Below are 22,625 nucleotides of genomic sequence, written 5' to 3'. Positions count from 1 at the left end.
ATCATACCACCTCAGGGCCAGAAGTCACCCCCTCCAATCTCCCACCTGCCCTCACCCTCCAGGGAGCCCCCAGGGATACAGGGCAGGGCAGGGGGCAAACCCGATCCTCTGGAAGTAGGTTGGGCAGAGTAGCAGAAGGCAGAGCCTCAGCCCCCCCCCCCCCACCTGCAGCTCCCCCCCCGTCCTCAGACCCATGGCGCACTCAGGTCGCCCACCTCCCAGACCCCCGGGGCCAGGTCCTGGTGGTGTCTGGGCTGGGGCTGGCTCCTTGCCCCAGACAGTTCTGGCTGGAATAGCCAGCGCCTGAGCTCAGGGCCTGGCCCCTTTCCCAGCCGGATGGCCCGGGAGAAGATGGGGAGCCAAGCAGAGCAGGACCAGGGGATGAGGAGGAGGGAGGCCCAGCTTTGGGGCCCAGGGCTTGGGAGAGGGGGCAACGGGCCCCTAACGGGGGGAGCAGCCCGCGCCAGCCCAGCCCTCTCACCAGGGTCTGAGCAGCAGATGAAATAGGAAGCCCCTGGCCCAGGGTTCAGGCGGATGGGGCCAAGGGGAGGGGCCTTCTCCGGAGGAGAGAGGGCCAGGCTCCTGAGCTCCACTTCTCCAGCCTTGGCTGAGCGTTATGGCCTGTCCAGGCCACGGCACCGGCCACATGGCTGAGCGGGGCCGACCCGGCTGTGGGAAATGCACCAACCGACTGGGGGATCCCATTCAACTCACACTTAGGAGTTTGTATTTATTAAGCACTTAGTAACCATTCAGAAACGGTCCAATAACGGAAATGAAGAAGACAAAAAGAGCCAATGGAAAATGTCTGTTACGGTGCAATCTTCTAAAAAGTTTGTGAAGTATCTTATAATTGAAGTCTATTTTGTATTTTAGTGCAATTTCATTCAAGAGTCACACAGTCATCTCTGTGACCCCACTTGGGGTCCCAGAGTTCATTTTACAGAAGAGAAAAACAGAGTTAAGTGACTTGCCCAGGGTCACTCAGCTAGTGGGTGTCTGAGGCCAGATGTGGACTCAGGAAGAGGAGACTTCCTGACTCTAGACCCACAGCTGCCCCTTAAGACCTGGGGGAGGAGGAGGAAGGTGAATAGAATATAATGAACTTGGAAACCAAAAGAGCTGAGTGCAAATCCTGATTAGACACAATGCTAGCCCTGAGACTTTGAACAAGTCACTTAACCCCATTGCCCCACTAAAGGAAAAAACAAAAGAGCTATGTTGGGTGTGAGTGGGGGGTGGGGGGGAGAGAAAAGAATAAAATAATGATGGACTTTGAAACAGAAAGAACTGAATGCAAATCCCACTTCTGATATTTAAAACTATATGTGTTCCTGGCCATATTATTGCACTTCTTTGGGGCTCAGACAGTTCCCCAGGATTTCTCTGCAGCGTCCCAGTGATGCCTGTGGAGTGTTCCAACATGAAAAAAACACAGATCTTTTAAACATTCTAACTTTTAAAAAATAATTATAAAACCAACCATGTCTCCTCCGGATGGTTTTGTTTTTAACATGCCTTAGCATGGATTTTTCTGGATTTCAGTGGACAATTACAAAGCTCTCATTCTGGGGTAGTCAATTGGGCTTAGATTCCAACACTTGCTAGCTCTGTGACTCTGGACAAATCACTTAACCTCTTTGAGACTCTGTTTCTCCATCTGTCAAACAGAACAAATTATCCCACCTGCCTCCCAGTTCTGGACTCACCTTGACTGGATGTGATCTCAGGAACCTTAAGGTTCTCTATTGCTTTTTATCCCCTCACCCAGGACAGTTTCCAAGCCAGCACTTTGGAAATAAGGAATACTTATCTACTACAAAGCAAGCTTTATGTCCACCCCTGGAAAAGGCAGGAAACACTCAGCCCACAAATTCCCCTTGGGAGTAAGCTGATGGGGTTGTAGGAGGGACATCCTTCTTACATTCTGATGAATCCCTGACTCTGATCCCTTCCTCCCTCCTATACAATCCTCATTTTTGCAATAGGGGAAAGTGAGGTACAAAGAGACTGGGAAGTGGCATGATTGGAATTTGAACTCAAAGCCCTCTGCCTCCAGGTGCAGGGTTGTCTCCCTGCTATCATGATAGGTGTAATCACCGGGGCAGCTAGGTGGCGCAGTGAATAGAGCACCAGCCTTGGAGTCGGGAGTACCTGGGTTCCAATCCGACCTCAGACACAATAATTACCTAGCCATGTGGCCTTGGGCAAGCCACTTAACCCCATTGCCTTGAAAAATCTAAAAAAAAAAGGTGTAATCACCAAGATTAGACATAGACACAAATAACCACCCACCCATACCCAACTGATGGCATCCTGAAATTGGCAGGGGGTCCGATCTGCCTATTCTGAAAAGGAAGTCTGCCAGAAATCTGGGATGGACATTATGTCCAGAAAGGCAATGGGGGGGGGTGTAGCTATCATGAAGGGAAATTACTCACTTCATGAGTGCTGACTGGATGCCTGTCTCCATGGGGACACAGGCTAAGGCCTTGGAGAAGTGGGTAATCCCTCTGGGGCAAAGGTGTAACCAGGGTAGGCCAAATGGGGCTTTGTCCCAGGGCACTGTATGAGATAGAGGCAACGACTGTCCTCCAGGGTCCTCTTCACTACCCCAAAGTGCAGCCTCTGACCCTCTCCCATGATCTGTTTTCCTCATCAACCTCCATGATTATAGAGGCTGAACTTCCTAGTGGGTGGCTGTCCCCTATTTGAACCCATGGTCAAACTGACCCCATCTCTCTGTTCCTTGCTCCTCTCCCACCTTTAGCTCTTTTACCTCAGGGTAGATAGAGTCATTAGAAGATAGATTTGGAACTGGGAGGAACCTGAGAGATCACCTACCCCAATGTCCTCCTTTCACAGAGAAGGAAACTGAGGCTAAGGTGACAGTCAGAATTCCAGGTTCACTCTTCTATTTACTGGTTGAGTGCACTGGCAGAACTGTTTCCCTATAGGTGTCTCAGTTTCTTCATCTGTAAAGTGGAGATAACATTTGGGTTATCGGGAGCGCCAAAGATCAGCTTCCTTTCCACACTACCTCGAAGGAGAGAAGGATCCCTGGAACGAAGTGAGAGTCTTTAGCTGGCAGAAGAAGAGAGGGCAGGGACCTGTAATCAGATCATGACTTGTCTGAAGGATGAGCAGCTTGGCCCCAGAAGCCATATGGGGGTGAGAGGGAGGGTATCACAAACTGTAGTCTTAATGGGAAAAGCCCCCAACTTTTTTTGGTTTTGCAAGGCAGTGGGGTTAAGTGACTTGCCCAAGGTACAACTAAGTAATTATAAAATTTCTGAGATCTGATTTGAACTCAGGTCCTCCTGACTCCAGGGCCAGCCACCTAGCTGCCCCTGAAATCCCAACTTCTTAACTGTTGATGTTATCTAAAAGAATGAGTTGACATGGCAGGTAGTGAGTTCCCTGTCACTGGAGCTCAGTCAGTGGTGGGGCTGGATAACCACTGGGGAACATCTGGAGAGAATTCTCAGGAAAGCTACAGGTTGACCTTGAAGTACCTTCCAGTCCTGGAATTTGTCATTTTCTCCTGCACTCTGGAGGATGACCAGGCTTTGGTCCAGCAGGAAGGAAAGAGAGCAATCTCTAGGGTGGGGGACATAGTGGGAGCAAATGAACTGACATTTGGGGGAGTCTGGGGAGAATTCTGATAAGGCAGAAGTGGGTCATGAAGAATTGTGGATGGTTTTGAATGACAGGCCAGGTCCACCTCATCTGGAAAAAACTGCTGGGTTGGGTTCTCCCAGGAGAGAGAAGGTCCTCAGAGCAGCCCTTGGTTTCCCTAGTTGAGCCCCTCAGAAATGCTCTTGTGGGTTGACTGTTTGGGGGAGTCTGGAGCAGGACAGAGAGATGGAGGCAGTGCATGGATGGGCCCAGTGCTTTCCAGGCTGTGGGTCTGGATGAGCTGAGACCTCAGGGAGCAGGAACATCTAGGAGCTCCTGTCTTTCCTCAGTCTCCCTCTTATTTTCTGGGATGAAAGGATCTGGACTAATGAGAAAATAAGGAAGAATAAAAATCATGATCACGTGAAGGGTCTGTGACTGTTCTAGAGCCTCCACATTCTTATTCTTTCATTAGGAATTAGGAATTCACGTTGAGAAGCCAATGCTTCTGCAACCCAAGTTGGTTTCTCAGTGTGAAAGGTGGAAGATCTGGGCCCCCAGCTTGGACAGTCCTAACACCTAGAGTCAAGTCATGCCAAGTCTACAGATGGAAGCATTTATTAAACACTTGCTGTTTGCTAGATACTCTGCCAAGGGCCGGAGGAGGGTACAAAGGAAGAAAAAAATGTACTGTCTCTTCCTGCAAGGAACTTCCATTCTAAAGGCAGCTGGAAGAATTCAGGATTTGCCATTAGAGGATCTAGATTTGAATTCTGCCTCTGCCAAGAGGGATTGGCTAATCATTCCACTCTCAGGGCCTCGGTTTCCTGATCTGTATAGTAGGGACAAGAACATTTACTGTCCTTATAGCCAAGGGCCATGGTGAGGAAAGCTCTGGAAGGCTTGACAAAGCCTGGCAGGTGACATCAAGCCACAATGGCTTCGGGTGGGGCCATGGACAGAGTCCAAGGAGGCTCAACATCAACAGACTGGGATCAGGAGGGAGAGATGTTTAACTGTTATCTCCAATGTACCCATCAGGGAAAGGGGGCCATATATTCAAGAAGCCATAGATTCTTGAAGTATTATAATTTTTTTTTTTTTTTAGGATTTTGCAAGGTAAATGGGGTTAAGTGGTTTGCCTAAGGCCACACAGCTAGGTCATTATGAAGTGTCTGAGGTTGGATTTGAACTCAGGTCTTCCTGACTCCAGGGCTGGTGTTCTATCCACTGTGCCACCTAGCTGCCCCCATTATAATAATTTTAAAGTTGATTTTAAAAAATTTTTATTGTACAGTATTTCCACCTGAAACCAAGGCATTTCAGGGAGAATTCCTTTACAAAAAATATAATGCCTGAGAGCCCCCCCTTAGCTCTTCCAAAGGATACCCTAGATTCAAGCTGCTTTCTGGATCCAGCCTCCGTTAAAACTATTTGTTTTTGAGCCCCAACCACTGTAGTTAACTTTACTAATCAGTCAGAAGACACAATCTATTCAAAACAAATGCATTTAATGAAAACATATAGTAAGAAAAGTAGCTCCAAAGCATTCTCTCCCATAAACGCACCAAAACATCCCACCGGGAAAGATGGACATAGATGGGGAACACCCTGGAGAGGCACCAACCCATGGACCTGATGGGGGGGACGCTTCTTCTGCCTCCAGTGCTGCAGGGGATTGTCCTCCAGGGTTGCCATTGTCTTGCTCCCAGAACTGGATCATCTCTGCCAGGGATGTGAGGTGCCGCCTGCTGGGCCTGTGGCTGCCATGCCTCCTGGGCCTAGAAGTTTAAGCTTTGGCTTGTCAAAAGTGAGGAAGTTTTAAACTTCTATTTCTTATGAAGTCTGTCCTTGGCTCCTGGGCCTCTCAGTTCTCCATGAGAAGAGTGGGTTCTCGGGGGCTCTTTTAATTCAAAGCCTGATGAGGTTTTTAAAAAAAAAAAAGTGGCACATTGGATAGTGCACCAGCCCTGGAGTGGGGAGGACCTGGGTTCAAATGTGACCTCAGACACTTAATTACCTGGCTGTGTGGCCTTGGGCGAGTCACTGAACCCCGTTGCCTTAAATAAAAAATTAAAAAAGAACAAGGAAAAAGTATTCCTCTGGGGGAACCAGCTGGCAGGGCCTTTCCAGGGACCCTTAAGGGGTCTGGGCCAACAGGACTCCCCCGGGGCCCGAGATCCTCCCCCCCAGGGCAGACCCTTCCCCAACTGGGGAGCTCATGCCTTCGGGGCCCAAACCCAGGGTCCTGGCCAAGCTCACCCCGGCCCGGGCTGGCCCTTCCCCCAGCTGATCTGGGGTGTCCCCCCTCCTTTTAGGGCCGGGATTCTGGGCTTCCGGGGTCTCCTGCTCCCCAGAAGAGGGGGGAAGGGGGGCAGCCAGGCCGGGCTGTGACCTCATCCTAACCGACCCCTCGGCCGCGGGGTAGGGGTCCAGGCCCCCGCCCTTGGGGGGCAGAGGGGGAAGCGGGCAAGGACTAAGCGGGGGTCCCATCCGGGGCCCCTGGGGACTCAGGCAGGGGCGGGGCTCGAGCGCGCTGCCCGGCCCCGCCCCCGGGCTCCGGAACCGGCCGTTTCCTCGGGGGCGGGGCTTACGCGCGTCTCCGTGGCAACGCCTCAGCGCGTCCCAACTTCCCTCCCTCCGGGCGAATCCCCCGCTCCACCCCCACCCCGAGCCGGCTCCAGTCTCGCGAGAGTGCAGGAACCGACGCGCCCCGGGGCTCAGGGAACGCGCCCGCCCTCACCCCGCCCCTCCCGCCGCCAGTGGATGAGCGTCCCTGGACGTCACTTCCGGGACCGAGGAGCGAGGCCAGTGGCCGTGGCGCCGGCACTTGCGTCACTTCCGGCGCGGTGTTTGTTAGCGGCGGCAACGGCGACATGGCTCTGAACGGAGCAGGTGGGCCCGGGCGGGGGCCGGGGCGGGGGGCCGGGGGCGGGGGCCGGAGCGGAGGCCGGGCCTCCTCACCGCCCCGGGCTCCCCGCGTCCACAGAGGCCGGCGGCGAATCGGAGTGGGAGCCGCCTTCCGAGGCCGAGACCAAGGTGCTGCAGGCGCGGCGCGAGCGGCAGGATCGTATCTCCCGCCTCATGGGCGACTACTTGCTGTGTGGCTACCGCATGTTGGGGGACACGTGCCAGGACTGCGGGGTGCGTGCCCCGGGCCTCCCCAGCCATCCGCGCCCTCGGGGGGTGGGGGACACGGGGGACACGGGAACGAGGTGGGGGGGCAGGAAGCTGAGGCCGGGCTCGGAGGGCCCCGCCTTCCCCTCCCACCCCCGCCCCTTACTGGAGAGCCCCCTCACCTCGGCCTCTTAGAATCCCAGGCTTCCTTCAGGGCCCAGCGGAGCACGGGGGGCTGGGCAAAGCCCACCTGGGATCACCTCCTCCTTCGACACCCAGTATCTCCGTGGCCTTGGGTCACCCCTCCCCCCCAGTTTCTTCATCAGGGAAGAGTGTTCCAGAGGAGGAGATGACCTTCCAAGCTCCAAGCAGCCGATCCCGAGACCCTTCTGGAGCCCTGCTTGGAGCCTTCCCTGCCCCAGGCATTGGCATCCTTTGTCCCTCTCTCCAGGGAAGCTGCCCAGATACAAATACGTAGCGGATGTGGGGAGGGGCTTGTGAGACCACTGCACACCAGAGCACGGAGATTTAGAGTATCAGGCGAGGCCAGGTGGCAGGGTGAAGAGAGCTGCAGTGGCCCTGGAGTCGCGAGGACCAGACAGTCAATAATGACCTAGCTGTGTGGCCTCGGGCAAGTCCCACCCCATTTACCTTGCAAAAACAAACACAAGATTTAGAGTATCACTCCAGCGCATTTGTTTACTTGTTCAAAATTTTATTGCACATGAGAAGGAAACTGGGGGGGGGGGGAATGACTTACCTAGGATCACATGGAGAGTAGCAGAACCCTTTGACTATTTTTTCCAGACCATTTTACTCCAGGACAAACAGCGGAAAACTTACTGTGTAGCTTGTCAAGAGCTGAATTCAGATGTGGACAAAGATAACCCAGGTGAGGGGGACCTGGGGATCTTTGGGGTGAGAGCAGATCAGTGTCTCTGATCTGGGGGCCCCAGAGGTCCAGAAGATGCCGTTTCTGGCTTAGGGAAACCGAGGCGATGAAGGAAGGGGCCGACTCATCTGTTTGATTCTGGAGGACATAGGGCTGTTTCTTTCCTTATCTTGAGGGAGTCGAGGAAGCTGAGAAATATGGGGGGATCCCCTTTAGGGATAAGGCCCTGTCAGGCCCTGTGATGTCCTCTTCCTTCTAGCTCTGAATGCTCAGGCTGCTCTCTCCCAAGCCCGTGAACACCAGCTAGCCTCCTCAGAGCTCCCCTCTGCTTCTCGACCAGCCCCACAACCCCCAGTCCCCCGGCCAGAGCACTGTGAGGGGGCAGCTGCCGGGCTCAGGGCTGCCCAGGGGCCTTCTCCCACCTTGGCTCCCACGACATCTCTGGCCCCAGATGTCCTGGCAGCCTCACAGTCAGCTTTACTTCAGAAACTTGCCTGGGCCTCAGGAGAACTGGGCCCCAGCACCTCTTTGGAAGGAAGCATCCAGCTCTGCACCCTGATCCGGGTCTGTGCTGAAGCCCTGCAGGGGATTCGTCAGCTGCAACAATGAGGGGGTCTTGGGGAAGAAGAACGGCCCCCGGGCCTTGGACTTGTCTAGTGTATGGGTCCAGGATTTATAATGAATAGCTGCAAGAGAAAGGCACAAAAAAACCCCAAAACAAAACAAAACCATTGCCCCCGTGTGGTTTGTTTCTTTTCCCCAGTCTGCTTGTGGCAATTTCTAGAAAAAAGAGGCTTTGCTGGAAGCGGAAGGCGTTGGCAGCTGCCAGTGAGGCTTTGCTCTTGTGTGACATGAGACATTTGCATTCTGGTTGCCTTCCAGGTGAAATGTCCCCCCAGGTTCAGTGATCTCTTGAGCTCATTCTCCCCCAAATCTTCAGACACTTTGCTCCTGTCCCTTTGCTGCGGGAGGGATCCTGACCTACTTGTGCAGTGTTTGGAAGTCCAGCCCTGGGATCCCCCGACCCTGGGCTTCACTCACCTAGGCTGAGTGCCAGAAGGCCCCCCACAGAGGGCCCCCGCTGCGCATGAGCAACCAGACCCCCCAGGGAGATGTTTAACGTAGCTATGAAAAACCAAGTTGGGAGCAGGTGGGGGCAAAGCTAGCTGATGTAACCAAAAAATTATAAAGGGCCTCCCAAAGGGGCTGACATTTCAGTCGAGGCTCTGATGGTGCACTGTTGTGCCATAGCCAAGGGCATATGGGTCAGGACAGCGAGGAGGGAACTGGGGGTCCAAATCCCTCCCAGTGCAAGGCTGCGTTTTGGCCGATAAGAGTTGTGGGTCGAGTCCAGAGAGAGCCTGATCCCCCTCCCCCCCATGACAGGTTAGGAAAGTGCCGGGTGGGGGGCCCCTGCTGCCTTGGGAACGGGGCTACCCGGCTGTTCCCCCAAAGTGAGGGTCGAATGGGCTCCGGCCGCCTCCCGCCCTTGAAGGAGCAGCGTCCTTTGCCCCTCCCCCGCGGGCCCCGCAGCACCCCTGGGCGAGCGGTCCTTGCCGCCTCCCGGCCAGGCTGGGCCGGGCCTCTCCTCCGGGCTGCGGGAGCGCGGGCAGCGCGGGCAGCGCGGGCACCGCGGGAGCGCGGCCGGCCCAGGCGCTTCTCCTTTTACCGGAGGCCCCGCCTCCGGGCCGCGGGGAGGGGGCGCAGGGTGGGGCTTCTCGGGACCGAACAAAGCCGGCGCTCGCTGGGCCGGAGGAGGAGGGGGCGCAGCCGGGGATCCCCGCCCCGGGCCCGCCATGAACGGGCCGCCGGGGGCCCCCGCGCCCGCGCCCCCGGGCTGCCCGCTGGAGGGGCTCCCGCCGCTGCCCCGGGGGCTCAGCGGCCTGCTCAACTCCAGCGGGGGCTCGTGGCGGGACCTGGAGCGCGTCTACAGCCAGCGGACCCGCATCCAGGACGAGCTGAGCCGGGCGGGCCGCGCCCCCGAGGGCCCCGCGCAGCCCCCGCGCCGCCCCGCCAACCTGGACTCGGCGCTGGCCGTGCTGCGGAAGGAGATGGTGCGGGGCGCCGGGGGGCGGGGGGCGGCGGGGCGGGGGCGCGGGGCGGGGGGCGGCGGGGCGGGGGGCGCCGGGCGGCCGCCGCGGGCCCGACACGCCCCCGCCCCGCAGGTGGGCCTCCGCCAGCTGGACATGTCGCTGCTGTGCCAGCTGTGCTCGCTGCACGAGGCCATCCAGGACTACAAGCACCTGTGCCAGGACGCGAGCCAGGACATGTCCTCGTCCCTGCACTCGGACACCGGCTTCTCGGACGACGACGAGGAGCCCCCCGACTGCGGCCTGCCCCGGGACCCGCCGCCGCTGCGCCTGCCGCAGCCTGCCAACTCCCGGGACCAGTGGCTGCGGGACTCCTTCAGCCTCTGAGCGCCCGCCGCCCCCCGCTCAATAAAGCGCTCTGCTCCCGCTCCGCCGGCTCCTTTCTCCGAGGGCGGCGGGGCCCGGGGGCCCCCCAAGTCGGCCGGGGGCGGGGAGGAGGGAAGGAGCCGCCGCGGCGCTGGGGGTGGGGCAGGAAGTGCGAGGGCCGGGCCCCCGGCCCAGCTCTGGGGAGCCCCCGGGGGGGGGGCCGGGGCCTCGGGCGCCCCCCAGCCCCAGCCCAGGAGGGAGAGCAGGCCCGCTCCAGGGCCGGAGGGGGGCGCTAGGCCTTGACTGGGGGGGTGGGGCACCCCCTCATTCGGGCCCCCCGCAAGCGTGGCCGCTCGTCTCGGGGGCCCCACCCAGCTGGGAACCCCCCCCCCAGCGGCTCGACTCCGCCCCCCCCGCCTTTCCGGGGGGCCGGCCCCGCGCTGGCGGGCCCCCCGTTTTACGGATGAGGACACGGAGGCCCCGGGGCGCGGGAGGGGCCCTCCAGAGGCGGGGTGACCCCGTCGCCCCCCCCCCCCGCCCGCAGCCTGCCCCACGGGGGGCCGCGGGCCCCCTCCACGCCCCGGCCCCGCCCCCTCGGGCCCCGCCCCGGCCCCGCCCCCTTCCGCGGGGGGGGGCGGGGCGGCTCCAGGAAACGGGCGCCGGGCCGCGGCCGCCAGAGTCCCCCCGCGCCCCGAGCCGGCCCCCACTCGGGCCTCCGCTATTCGGGGCGGCCGCCCCGGACCCCGGCCCCCGGCCCCCGCCCGCCATGCAGCCCCGGCGCCGCCGCTGAGGGGGGCGGCCGAGGCCATGACCTCGGTGTGGAAGCGGCTCCAGCGCGTGGGCAAACGCGCCGCCAAGTTTCACTTCGTGGCCGGCTACCAGGAGCTGGTGGTGGAGTGCACCAAGAAGTGGTGAGCGCCCGCCTGGCACGGCCCCTGCCCTCGCCCGGCCGCCGCGGGCCCCCCGGGGGCTGCCCCTCCGACCAACCTCCTCCAGAGCGGGACCGGGAAGGAGCCGGTCGAAGGGGGGCCCTGGGGGGCCCAGCCGCCCTCCAGATGGGGGCAGCTGCCCGCGCTGCCCCCCGGAAGGTGGGGGGACCCTGCAGAGCCCCCTGGACCTGGACCTGGACCTCCTGAAGTCATCCCGACCCCTCGCCCCTTCCAGCCGCAGCCCCCACAAGCCCTTCCCTCGGAGAGGAATGGGGCTGGGCTCGGGGTGGGGTGCCGAGGCAGGACGGCAGACCTCGGGGGTCTGACGGGGGTGCAGGGGCGCCAAGACGATCAGAGGAGAGGCCAGCCCCGCCCAGGGGCAGAGAGGGGCCAGACGCGGGGCAAAGCCTCCCGGCGGGGCAGGGAGCCACGAGGCTGGGAGATTTCTCCGAAATGCCCTTAAAAGGGGAAACTGAGACTGTAGGAGGAGACCGCGAGCTAGAAGGGGACTGGAGGGAGTTACGGGGGGGGGGGGGGCGAGGAGCAGGAGTGCCAGGGAGCAGGGGGAGCAGAAGAGGAAGAAGCAGCGGGCACAGGGGGCAAGGCCCCGAGGAGAAGAGGGGGGAGGGCGAGAGGGCCAGGCCTCGGAGGGGAGGGGGGCCGGCCTCCCCGGGGCAGGCCTCGGCCTGCCTAGAGCTCCCCGGTGCCATCTCTGTGACGGGCCCTCTCGTCCTCCGGTCTGGGTGACCCAGCCCAAAGCGGGGCCAGGTGGCTTCCTGGCAGCCACCCCTCCAGCTGCTCCGTGTCCCCTCGTCATACCCTAAATATACCCTCGCCGCCCGGGTGTCAGCTTCCCCTCCGCAGCGGGATTAAGGCCGCAGCTGTGGGCACCTCTCCGCACCCTGCCCCTCCGAGGACTAAAATTAGGCTTCGGAACACAAGGGGCCCGGGAGGGCGTGTGGATGGGGGAGGGGAGCCAGCTCAGAAGAAGAGACTGCGGCCCCAGAAGGTCCCGGTCCCCCCACGGTGGAGTATTGACTGTGTCTGGCTGAGTCACTTCTCTGAACCTCTCTTTTGTCATCTTCAGGGAGGCCTAGTCATCTGGGCAGGGATTCTGTGAGAAGGGTGGGAATGATGCTGAGCCAGGGCCAGGCCAAGGGCAGAGCGGCCCTGGGGCTGGGCAGAGCCCTGGGTGGGTCGCAGGTGGGAGTCAGGATCGTTGACTCAGGGGCGTCCCTGGCCCTCTGGGAGCATGCTCAGGGGTGTTGGGCCGCCCTGGTCACAGGATCTAAGGGAGACAGAACCTCGATCTAACCCCCTCGGTGAATGGGCAGAGACTTTGCCCAAGCAGGAACCCCACCTTTCTGGATTGGGTTCTTGCTGTTCTTGGGGCTCTCGACCCCGACCTCCAGGCCGCTCTCATACCTAAGGAGGGTCTCGGGGGGGGGGCGGGCAATGGGGAGCCTGAGGCAGGAGGCCGGCCTTGGGGGGCAGCCCCAGCTCAGGCGATTATCCAGAGCCTGGATGGGTGGGCTGAAAGGCAAAGCAGCATCTGCTGGCATCAGCTGCTGCTCGCTTGGCACTGCCCCAGCCCAGGCCCTTCAGCCCCACCCTTCAAGAGCCAACAACCGTTGCCCTGGCCTCTGACCCGCTCCCAGTAGAACACCCAAATAGAGAAGCCTGCTCTCTTCTCCCAGAGATTATGGGGTCCCAAGCCTCCTCTCGGTCTATCGGGTCCTTCCTGCCCAGTCTGGGGCCCCCACCTCCCAGCTGTATCTCATTTTACTCCCCTCCACACCAACTGCCCCTCCCCCAACATGCCCCAGATCTTCCCACCTCTGCACCTTTGTCTGGGCTGTATCTTCTCCCTCTATCTTTACAACTCCAGCGTCACCTCCTCCTTCCCTGATTCTTGCCCCCTCCCCCTGTAAATGGCACAAAGGTAGGGCTGTTTCTAGTCCAAACCCAGCCTCTCCTGCCCCCCCCCCCGTCACAGCAGGCACCTGAGGGGGCAGGGCAGAAAATTCTCTTTCCTTCTCTCCTCTGATCAAAGGAGGGGGGTCACTCCCTCTTCCTGCAGAGAGAGCTCCCCTGAAAGAGCACCCCGCTCTGGCCTAGGGACCACACGTGGAGCCAACCAGAGCCCCATCAAGGCCAGGCTCAAACAGGCCCTTCCTGCGCCTCTGCCCATCTGCCTGCTGGTCCTGGCTGCTGGAGACCACCTGCTCTAGGCCCATGGCCTACTTCTGCTGCCCCCTTTCCCTCCTGCCCTCTTCTCTTTCTACCCTTTGCCCTGCTGCTCCCAGGCTTCACCCCGCCCTAGAGTCTCCACCCTACAACTGTGCCCCAAGATAAGAACCAGCTGGTGACCCTTCCCTTCCATGGTGTCAAATATGGGGGGAGCTGGAGGGGGAGCAGGGGATGGGGCCGGCCCCACCGAGCTTTCTCCCTTTCTCTCTGCCTCAGGCAGCCGGACAAGCTGGTGGTGGTATGGACCCGGAGGAACCGACGCATATGCTCCAAGGTGAGGAAGGCCCCCCCACAAAAAACAGGAGGCTGAGCTCATTGCTGGATGTGTCCACGTGGCTTCCTTGGCTCTGGTGGAGAGAGGCGGGGTTCGGGAGGGAGATGGAGCGCTGGGGGGCTACTCTGGGGACTCAGAAATCTTTCCACAGGCCCACAGCTGGCAACCTGGGATCCAGAACCCTTATCGGGGCATGGTGGTGTGGATGGTGCCAGAGAACGTGGATATCTCTGTGACCCTGTATCGGGTGAGCCCCCCATCCCTGTGCCCCCCACATTCCAGGACTAGGGATGTGCAAGCTGGGCAGGAACATTTCCAAAAGGAGCTGGTCAAAGCTCTGAAAGGCCTGGTGGGGGTCTCCAGAAGGCAGCAGAGACCCTTCCTGAGCTCAGCAAGTCTTTATGGAGCACCTTCTGTATACAGAGCCCCAAGTTCTGATAAGTCAGAACCAGGCCATGGGCCACTCAGGGTTGGGTGGAGAGAGACGGGATAGGATTCCTTTGTGGAATTCACACCTCTGGTTTCGGTAGGGGAGGAAGTTCCCAACAATGAAGTGAGAAAGGGAAGGAGGGAGGACATTCATGCTTTCAGTTCCGTTTCTCCAAGGCCTACTATGCCCTAGGAGCTCTGCCAGCACTCTACAAGTCAGACTTCCTTTGCTGTCCAAGGCATCCCCCTTCAGGCTCAGAGAGAGTTCTGGCACACTGAGGGATTTGCCTGGAATCGCCCCTCCCATGTCAGATGTGGCATTAGAACCCAGGTCTTCCCCTCTGAGTCTCACGGGTGTGGTCAGTCCTGATTGAACAATTAAGTTGTACCCAAGCTTTGACCCAGAAAATAAGAGTGACGACAATCACGATATCGTGATTGTCGTCACTCTTATTTTCTGGCTTTATTAAGTCTTTAACACATTACTTAGTTCCCAACAATCCTGGGAGGTGAGTGAGGCCTGTGGGAATTCCTATCCTCATTTGCCAGCCAGGGACACTGAGGCAGGGAGTGGTTAAAGCACACACCTGAGAGCCTTGAGTCAGAACAGAACCCCCAAACCCCTTCCACTCCCCTTCTTTTTTGTTTGTGTTTACAAAAACCGTGTCCTCGTGATTCGTTATCCATCCTTCAGTCTCCCCACCATCTTCTAAAAAACAATGTTTTGGGCGGTTAGGTTGTGCAGTGGGTAGAGCACTGGCGCTGGAGTCAGGAGGACCTGAGTTCAAATCTGGCCTCAGACGCTTAATAATGACCTAGCTGTGTGGCCTTGGGCAAGTCATTTAACCCCATTGCCTTGCAAAAAACCCCCTAAAAACAAAAAACCCAATATTTTGCAAAGATTGAATCCCTGTGTCCTGGTCTGAGAGTCTCTGTATATTCTGCTTCTTTTGTCCCCTTCTCTGTCCTGGATGGAAACAAATATATTCTGTCTTGAGGCCCCAGATCGGAGCCTGCCCACTGAGAGGCCACCAAAGTTCTGCTGTTGATGGGAATTGTGTCACTGTGGCATTAGACTGGTGGAGGTGGGAAGTCTCCTCTTCCCTCTGTCCCTGCCTCATCTTCCTCATCTCTCACCCTCTTCCAAAGTGCCCTTGACTCTGGTCATGCTCATTGGTTCAATAGGACACCCAGGAAGTGGGGAGGGAGGTGAGGCAGGATTTCTGTTCTCCGTGAGAGGAGGACACTGAGAGTCTGAGAGGGTTCCAGAGCTAGTGTGTCCAAGGTCCTCCCACTCACCTGCAGCCCAGAGCCCTTGGTCTTGTCACTGCCCCCTCCATCTGTTCCTGGCCCCTTATTCTTGTCCCTGACTACCCACAGGACCCCCACGTGGAGCAGTATGAGGCCAAGGAATGGACGTTCGTTATCGAGAACGTGAGTGAAAGAATCCAGCATTTGGAGATTCGCCTAAATTTGGATTTATGTAGATTTATAGATTTTATATATATATATATATATATATATATATATATATATATATATATATATATATATATATATATTTAAGTTGGCATGTTTGTCGCTACACCCAGTCCCACTCCTTCCAACTGAGGGACTGCTTTGTGTGAGCTGCCCTGTGGTGGGCCAGGGTGGAGTCCCTGCTCTCCGAGGGCTTCTGGTTTACCAGTTATTAAAGGCTAAGCTCCTAGCTGTAGGGGAGGAGCCGACCCGAGACCTAGTCCAACCCTCTCATTTACAGAGGGGGAAACTGAGGCCCAGGGCCGTGGTCTATAAAGGACGCCCACCCAGACTCATCCCTTCACAGCTCTAGATCCAGAAGGGCCTTCAGAGAGTAGCCCACACTCCTTCATTTGACACGTGAAGGAAATGAGGCCCCAGGGGACAGCATTCACTCAAGATTACACAGCTGGGCCTCCAAATTCTCCTGTCGGGGAGCTAGGATCCCCTCCTCTGGTGCCCGTCATGTCTGGGGGTGGGCCTGTGTCCTCAGAAGCTCCCCCAAGCCACCAAGCTGGATAGGCATGGGGTCCAGATGGACTGGACTGTGCTCTTCCCGACAGCCTTGGGTGGTCTTTGGGCCATTTTCCAGAGGAGGTCCCTGGCGACACGGGAGCACACTTGAGGGTGGGGAGCCCGGGGGGGGGCCCCAGGTCTCTCTGGCATCAAGTCTACCCCTTCCTTTCCAGGAGTCCAAAGGACAGCGCAAGGTGCTGGCCACTGCAGACGTGGACCTGTCCCGCCATGCGGGACCAGTCCCGTCACAGGTGCCCCTGCGGTTGAAGCTAAAGCCCAAGTCGGTGAAAGTGCTGAATGCGGAGCTGAGCCTGACCCTGTCCGGGGTTCTGGTCAGGGAAGGCCGAGCCACGTGAGCACCTTTCCCATAGTCTCCCGGGCCCCGGCCATCTCGGTTCCGTTCCCTTTAATTCAGTGTGCCAGCCCACAGTGAGCTTCCATTCTAAAGGGTGGATAGTTACGCCGGCAGGGGGGGTCGCCAGCATTAGCAGTGAGGGGCTGTACAACGTGGGAAGGCTGCTGGGTGGACGGCCTCTGCAGAGGCCCAGAGAAGGCAGGTGGCCAGGAGGCCAGCTTGAGAAGGAAGGGAGCAAGGGGCCTGAAGCAGCTCTTGCCCTCAGGGATGACGACATGCAGAGCTTGGCCAGTCTGATGAGTGTGAAGCCCAGCGATGTGGGCAACCTGGAGGACTTTGCCGAGAGCGATGAAGAGGACACCATGGGACAGGGGGCTCCGGAAGCCCGGGCCAGGCCTGCCCAGCCAGGTGGGGTCTGGGAGAGGACAAGCCCCAAGTCAGCCCTGAGTCTAACAACTTGGGTCTGAGCTGCTCCTTCGAGCTTCATGGGGTTTCTGCTCACTAAGGGGACCTCAGGGCCCCAGCTCTCACCCCTCAGGCTGACTTCACCCCCTCTGCCCCTGCTTTTCCTCTGTCTCTGTCTGGATTTCTTCCTGCTCTCTTTCTCTCTCGGTTTCTCCTCCATCTCCGTCTCCGTCTCCATAGGTCGGGCTGCCGCCCTGAGGTCAGGGCATTTCCCAGGTATGACCTCTGCTCTCTCTCCTGGGTGGAGGGGCTGGACTGTGTCGGGGAACCTCTGAACTGGTCTCACATCCCCACCCCCTTGTGCCCCTACCCCAGATCCAAGCCGGGAGCTGAACACCGTGCGTGAGGAGGAGGAAGGAAGGAGGCCTGGCTCTGGGGCCATCTCCAGGAAGGGAGGTGAGGTCAAGTGGCTGCCCCCTGCCAAGCTCCAGGAAACTGAGGCCCTGCATGTGGGGGGGGAGGCGCTGGGGACAGCCGAGGAGGGGGGCAGCTCAGGCAGAGCCGCCCTCCTCATTCCTTCCCTTCCTTTGCCAGCAGCGGCTTCTGCCCACCCTGTGGCTACGGCCCAGCCGTCCCAAGCTGCACTGGAGGAGGGTGGCGTGAAGGAACCCAACCCTGTAAGTGCCCCTGCCCCTGCCCCTGCGCCCCCTCTCAGGGCTTCCCGGGGCCAGGGGGGCAGGGTGCATGGAGGCCTGCCGAGCCCGGGGGGCCAGCCCAGGGAGGAGATGGAAGCAGCTGGGGGCAGGACGGGTGCCGAGGCCCAGCCGCTCCAGGGACCCGTGCAGGAGATGAGGTGAGGGCTCTAAAGAGAAAGAATCAGCTTTGGACCTTCTCCAGGTCCAGGGCGGGTGGGAGGGGGTGGGTGATCCCAAAGCTCCTTGCTCCTAAAGGTTCCTCCATTTGGACTTGGATGGGCCCTCCAGGCCAGGGAGCCCAAGCTGCTCTTTGTACCAAAGGGCACACACTGAGGCCCCAGATGGAGCCAGTGTGGCCCTGGGGACCCAGGGTGTGGGTCATCTCTCTGCCTCTCTCCTGGGGCTCATTCTTAACCCATTCCCCTGCCTCCACCCTCTCTGGCCATGCTCCCCCTTCCAGGAAATGCTGTTTCCCCAGATCACTTCCCTCTTAGCTGGGCCTTGGCGCCAGCCCCCTCTCCTGGAACCTCTCTCGCCCCTCCTTCCCTGCCCCTCCCTGCTTCCTCTCTGTGTCTCAACTGCTTTCAAGTGGGAAGTTCTAGGCCCAAAAGAATGGGGGGGGGGGGAGAGGCTGATTTTCAAGGTGGGGGAAGGGCATGACCCTCTCCCCGTACCTAGCCTGAAATTTGTTTTCCATCCTGTTTCCCCCAGGTCCCCATGGCAACCCCTCGAGGATTCCCCCATCCCAGCCCCCCGGCTCAGGAGAGCGGCCACTGCCCCCCTGCACCCAACCCCGCCAATCAAAAAGGAGGAAGCCCCAGGGGAGCAGATAGGACCTATAGGAGGGGGAGACCATCAGTTAGAGCTTGGAGCAGGAGAGAGAGGCCAAGGCAGTGTCAAAGCCAGGGAGGCTTCCCAAGAGGAAGGAGGAGGAAGAGAGGAAGGAATGCCTCCCCAGGAGGCTGGAGGGTCCTGGGAGAGAGACAGAGCTAGGCAGGTGACTAGGAGCCCTGAGAACCACGAAATGGGGCAAGGAGTAGGGGAGGGTCAGGGTCAGGGTGCAAAGCCTGGGGAGGAGGTCGAAATCAGAAAGGAGGAGAAGGCTGAGGGGGAACCATACAAGGAGACAGCAGATGCCATAGAGAAGTCTGGGAAGGGGCCCCAGGCCATAGAGGAGACTGGAAAAAGGCCAGAGTCCCCCCAAGGGGCCCAGACAGAGGCCCAGTCAGGAGCAGCTGCTAATGAGATCCCCCTTGAAGCACCTTCAGTCCAAGAAATTGTTAAGGAAGCAGATGAACAAGTAAAACAGCCAAGAGTCCAGGCTTCTGGCCCTGCAGAAGCCCAGGGCCCAGACCACCATCCACCAACTCAGGAGAATGAGAACCCAGAGACCCCCAATCCAGTCTATGGAGCTGGGTCTGGGTCTGAGGCAGGAGCCCCCAAGGGCCCTGGCCAGCTTCCCTTGGGCATAGTGGAAAGACCTTCAGAACAGGAGAAGGCCAATGGGAGAGCAAAGGAGAGGGTCCAAGAGGGGGCAGGGGCTCTGGGGGTCCCTGCCACAGGAGCTGAAGGCACCATGGCCCAGGTGAGCAAGATTGGCGCTCATCCAAGGGGCATGGACAGGCGGGTGCATGGGGCTTGGCTTGGGGTAACAGGGACTGAGGACATGGGTGCTGGGACTCTGAGGGGCAGGGAGGAGACAGAGCCTGAGATAGTGGGTTCACAGGAGACAGAAGTTAGGGGAGCAGAGCCTGAAGAAATTGAGATTCAGGTACTTCAGACAATGGAGATGGTGGGTTTAGAAACTGGAGGATCAGGGACTGAGAAGATGGAAGCTGGGGTATTGGGGCTTAAGGAGACAAAACCTGGGGTATTGGGGGTTAAGGAGACAGACCCTGGGGTATTGGGGATTAAGGAGACAGACCCTGGGGTATTGGGGGTTAAGGAGACAGAATCTGAGATATTGGGGGCTAAGAAGACAGAACCTGGGGGATTAGGAGCTAAGGAGACAGAATATGAGATATGGGGGTTTAAGGAGACAGAATCTGAGAAATTGGGGGTTAAGGAGACAGAATCTAGGATATCAGAGGCTAAGGAGACAGAACCTGGGGTGTTGGGGGTTAAGGAGACAGACCCTGGGGTATTGGGTCTTAAGGAGACAAAACCTGGGGTATTGGGGGTTAAGGAGACAGACCCTGGGGTATTGGGGATTAAGGAGACAGACCCTGGGGTATTGGGGGTTAAGGAGACAGAATCTGAGATATTGGGGGTTAAGGAGACAGACCCTGGGGGATTAGGAGCTAAGGAGACAGAATATGAGATATGGGGGTTTAAGGAGACAGAATCTGAGAAATTGGGGGTTAAGGAGACAGAATCTAGGATATCAGAGGCTAAGGAGACAGAACCTGGGGTGTTGGGGGTTAAGGAGACAGACCCTGGGGTATTGGGTCTTAAGGAGACAAAACCTGGGGTATTGGGGGTTAAGGAGACAGACCCTGGGGTATTGGGGATTAAGGAGACAGACCCTGGGGTATTGGGGGTTAAGGAGACAGAATCTGAGATATTGGGGGTTAAGGAGACAGACCCTGAGGTATTGGGGGTTAAGGAGACAGAATCTGAGATATTGGGGGCTAAGGAGACAGAACTTGGGGGATTAAGAGCTAAGGAGACAGAATATGAGGTATGGGGGTTTAAGGAGACAGAATCTGAGAAATTGGGGGTTAAGGAGACAGAACCTGGGGGATTAGGAGCTAAGGAGACAGAATATGAGATATGGGGGTTTAAGGAGACAGAATCTGAGAAATTGGGGGTTAAGGAGACAGAATCTGGGATATCAGAGGCTAAGGAGACAGAACCTGGGGTGTTGGGGGTTAAGGAGACAGACCCTGGGGTATTGGGGCTTAAGGAGACAAAACCTGGGGTATTCGGGGTTAAGGAGACAGAATCTGAGATATTGGGGGCTAAGGAGACAGAACCTGGGGGATTAAGAGCTAAGGAGACAGAATATGAGGTATGGGGGTTTAAGGAGACAGAATCTGAGAAATTGGGGGTTAAGGAGATAGAATCTGGGATATCAGAGGCTAAGGAGACAGACCCTGGGGTGTTGGGGGTTAAGGACACAGAATCTGAGAAATTGGGGGTTAAGGAGATAGAATCTGGGATATCAGAGGCTAAGGAGACAGAACCTGGGGTGTTGGGGGTTAAGGAGACAGAATCTGAGATATTGGGGGCTAAGGAGACAGACCCTGGTGTATTGGGGGTTAAGGAGATAGAACCTGGGGTATTGGGGGTTAAGGAGAGAGAACTTGGGGTATTGGGGGTTAAGGAGACAGACCCTGGGGTGTTGGGGGTTAAGGAGACAGAATCTGAGATATTGGGGGCTAAGGAGACAGACCCTGGTGTATTGGGGGTTAAGGAGATAGAACCTGGGGTATTGGGGGTTAAGGAGAGAGAACTCGGGGTATTGGGGGTTAAGGAGACAGACCTTGGGGTATTGGGGGCTAAGGAGAGAGAACCTAGGATATTGGGGGTTAAGGAGATAGAACCTGGGGGATTAGGAGCTAAGGAGACAGAATATGAGGTATGGGGGTTTAAGGAGACAGAATCTGAGAAGTTGGGGGTTAAGGAGATAGAATCTGGGATATCAGAGGCTAAGGAGACAGAACCTGGGGTGTTGGGGGTTAAGGAATCAGAACCTGATATATTAGGAGCTAAGGAAAGAGAATCTGAAGTATTGGGGGTTAAGGAGACAGAAATTGAGGTGCAAGCATTTGAGACAGTGGAAACTAAAGTTGTAGAAACTGGAGTATTGGGAACTGAGGAGATGAAAGTTGAGATATTAAAAATGACAGAGACAGAATCTGGGGGGCTCGGGGCTGAAGAGACAGAACCCAGGGTGTTGGAAAAGGGGAAACTGAGGGCTGGCACAGTGGGGACTGAGGAGACAGGAGCTGGGGTATCAGGCAGTGAAGAAACAGCTGGGGTATTGGGGACCAAGAAAACAGAAGCTGAAGCGTTAGAGAGGGGAGGGTCAGGACCTGAGGGATTGGCCTTTGAGGTGCTGGTGACCGAGGAGACACCCGAGATCTTGGGCAGCAGAGAGGCAGGGGCTGAGGTCTTGGTGCCTGCAGTGTTGGGACTCAAGGAGACCAAGGCTAAGAGACTGGGGACCACGGAGATTGAGTGGGCAGCTTCGGGCACCCAGGGGCTTGTACCTGAGGCCTTGGCACCTGCTGTAGCAGGGATCAAGGAGAGAGACGCAGGAGTCTTGGGGAGGAGGGAGGTGGCGGCTGGGAGGCAGAGCTCAGAGGAGGCAGGGATGGAGGTCTTGTCAGTGGGGGTTCTGGGGAGTAAAGAGGCAGCATTCATTGAAGTGGAGGCTGAAGGGCTGGGCCCTGAGAGAGCGAGGGTCGAGGCTCCAGGAGCTGGGGTGTTGGGGACCCAGGAGCTGGAGGCCGAGGTGGGGATATCTAGAAAGGTGGCCTCAGCCAGGGAAGTGACCGGGTCTGCACTCTTGGGTTCGGGGGAGGAGTCAGAAGCAGAGCCAGAAGCTGAAGGGTCTGTCCAGGAGCCTAGTCCAGCCCCAGCCCCCAGGGCCCTGGCCACCAGCTCCCCCTGGGTGACCCCCACCTCAGTGCAGGAGGAGGGGGAGGCCCAGGGCTCTCCTGCCTTCTCTACACCAACGCCCCCCAGCCAAGAGGGGCCTGAAGAGGACAGGAGGCCTCAGGGCTGGGGGGGAGGCCCGGAGCCTCCCCTGGGTGCCAAGGTAGGGATAGGGGCCCCCATGAGCCCTCCTGGCTTGCTGCTTTTTCACTAACCCCCCAAGATCAGGATGTTTGGGGCAAAAGCTGAGAGAATGACTTTGAGTCGTGCATGGACGGGATGGGGGAGGAGGTGCAGGCCACCTTGGGCATGCCGCCCCTTCTTCAAGGTCTGAGCTTGTCTGAGTGGCAGGGCAGCCACCTCTGCCCCCCTCAGTCCAGGAATGCCTCCCTTTCCCCAGTGCTGACCAGCATGGCATGGTGGGGAGCCTGGCATCTTTGGTGGATCTCTGGGTAACCAGATGGGTGTGAGCCGCTGTGGCCTCTGCCCCTGACAGGGAGGGGTCTGGCCTGGGTGAGCTTCCTGGGGACTTCCATATTTGGCACATTTGGTCTCCAGATTGAGGGCCCGGGGCTTGGGACCATGAGAGCAGATGATTCCCGGGAGCAAACAACAGCCCTCCAATGGTG

At 58.2% G+C, this 22,625-nt stretch overlaps 4 protein-coding genes across 11 annotated transcripts in view; 3 read left to right on the top strand and 1 right to left on the bottom strand.

Annotated features, from left to right (window-relative positions):
- Positions 1-5,104: 5,104 nt before the first annotated feature.
- Positions 5,105-6,496, bottom strand: LOC141519398 (uncharacterized). Its single transcript, XM_074231648.1, has 4 exons — positions 6,362-6,496; positions 5,881-6,303; positions 5,639-5,678; positions 5,105-5,399 (listed from the first exon to the last, which is right to left on the bottom strand). Exons 1-4 carry the CDS (start codon positions 6,494-6,496, stop codon positions 5,338-5,340), a joined length of 660 nt encoding a protein of 219 aa, XP_074087749.1. The 3' UTR covers positions 5,105-5,337.
- On the top strand, positions 6,401-8,355 carry ZNRD2 (zinc ribbon domain containing 2). Its single transcript, XM_074231077.1, has 4 exons — positions 6,401-6,513; positions 6,608-6,762; positions 7,543-7,627; positions 7,887-8,355. The coding sequence occupies exons 1-4, from the start codon at positions 6,495-6,497 to the stop codon at positions 8,234-8,236; spliced, it is 609 nt and encodes a 202-aa protein (XP_074087178.1). The 5' UTR covers positions 6,401-6,494; the 3' UTR covers positions 8,237-8,355.
- A 992-nt stretch (positions 8,356-9,347) lies between these two features.
- FAM89B (family with sequence similarity 89 member B) lies at positions 9,348-10,571 on the top strand. The gene is made up of 2 exons (XM_074227635.1): positions 9,348-9,681; positions 9,793-10,571. The coding sequence occupies exons 1-2, from the start codon at positions 9,424-9,426 to the stop codon at positions 10,042-10,044; spliced, it is 510 nt and encodes a 169-aa protein (XP_074083736.1). The 5' UTR covers positions 9,348-9,423; the 3' UTR covers positions 10,045-10,571.
- Positions 10,572-10,688: 117 nt separating this feature from the next.
- Positions 10,689-22,625, top strand: part of EHBP1L1 (EH domain binding protein 1 like 1) — a 30,592-nt gene continuing 18,655 nt past the window's right edge. For 3 of the 8 annotated variants that reach the window (XM_074231067.1, XM_074231066.1, XM_074231068.1), the window contains exon 1: positions 18,987-22,159. In XM_074231067.1, the coding sequence (XP_074087168.1) occupies positions 19,010-22,159 (3,150 nt within the window). In that variant the 5' untranslated portion in view covers positions 18,987-19,009. The other 5 variants (XM_074231069.1, XM_074231070.1, XM_074231072.1 and 2 more) reach the window with 5 other exon arrangements.

Source organism: Macrotis lagotis, chromosome 3, assembly GCF_037893015.1.
Source record: "Macrotis lagotis isolate mMagLag1 chromosome 3, bilby.v1.9.chrom.fasta, whole genome shotgun sequence".
Taxonomy (NCBI): Eukaryota; Metazoa; Chordata; class Mammalia; order Peramelemorphia; family Peramelidae; genus Macrotis; species Macrotis lagotis.
This window is presented reverse-complemented; position numbering and strand designations above follow the sequence as displayed.

Excerpts from the sequence above, each read along its gene's own strand:
- ZNRD2 (XM_074231077.1), top strand. Across the intron at positions 6,763-7,542 it reads ACACGTGCCAGGACTGCGGG|ACCATTTTACTCCAGGACAA; the intron begins GTGCGTGCCCCG and ends TATTTTTTCCAG. Across the intron at positions 7,628-7,886 it reads TGTGGACAAAGATAACCCAG|CTCTGAATGCTCAGGCTGCT; the intron begins GTGAGGGGGACC and ends TCTTCCTTCTAG.
- LOC141519398 (XM_074231648.1), bottom strand. The coding sequence starts at position 6,496 with ATGTCGCCGTTGCCGCCGCTAACAAACACCGCGCCGGAAGTGACGCAA. Across the intron at positions 6,304-6,361 it reads CTGGCGGCGGGAGGGGCGGG|ACTGGAGCCGGCTCGGGGTG; the intron begins GTGAGGGCGGGC and ends CACTCTCGCGAG. Across the intron at positions 5,400-5,638 it reads GCCCAAGGCCACACAGCCAG|GCCCAGGAGGCATGGCAGCC; the intron begins GTAATTAAGTGT and ends TTAAACTTCTAG.
- FAM89B (XM_074227635.1), top strand. The coding sequence starts at position 9,424 with ATGAACGGGCCGCCGGGGGCCCCCGCGCCCGCGCCCCCGGGCTGCCCG. Across the intron at positions 9,682-9,792 it reads CCGTGCTGCGGAAGGAGATG|GTGGGCCTCCGCCAGCTGGA; the intron begins GTGCGGGGCGCC and ends CCCGCCCCGCAG.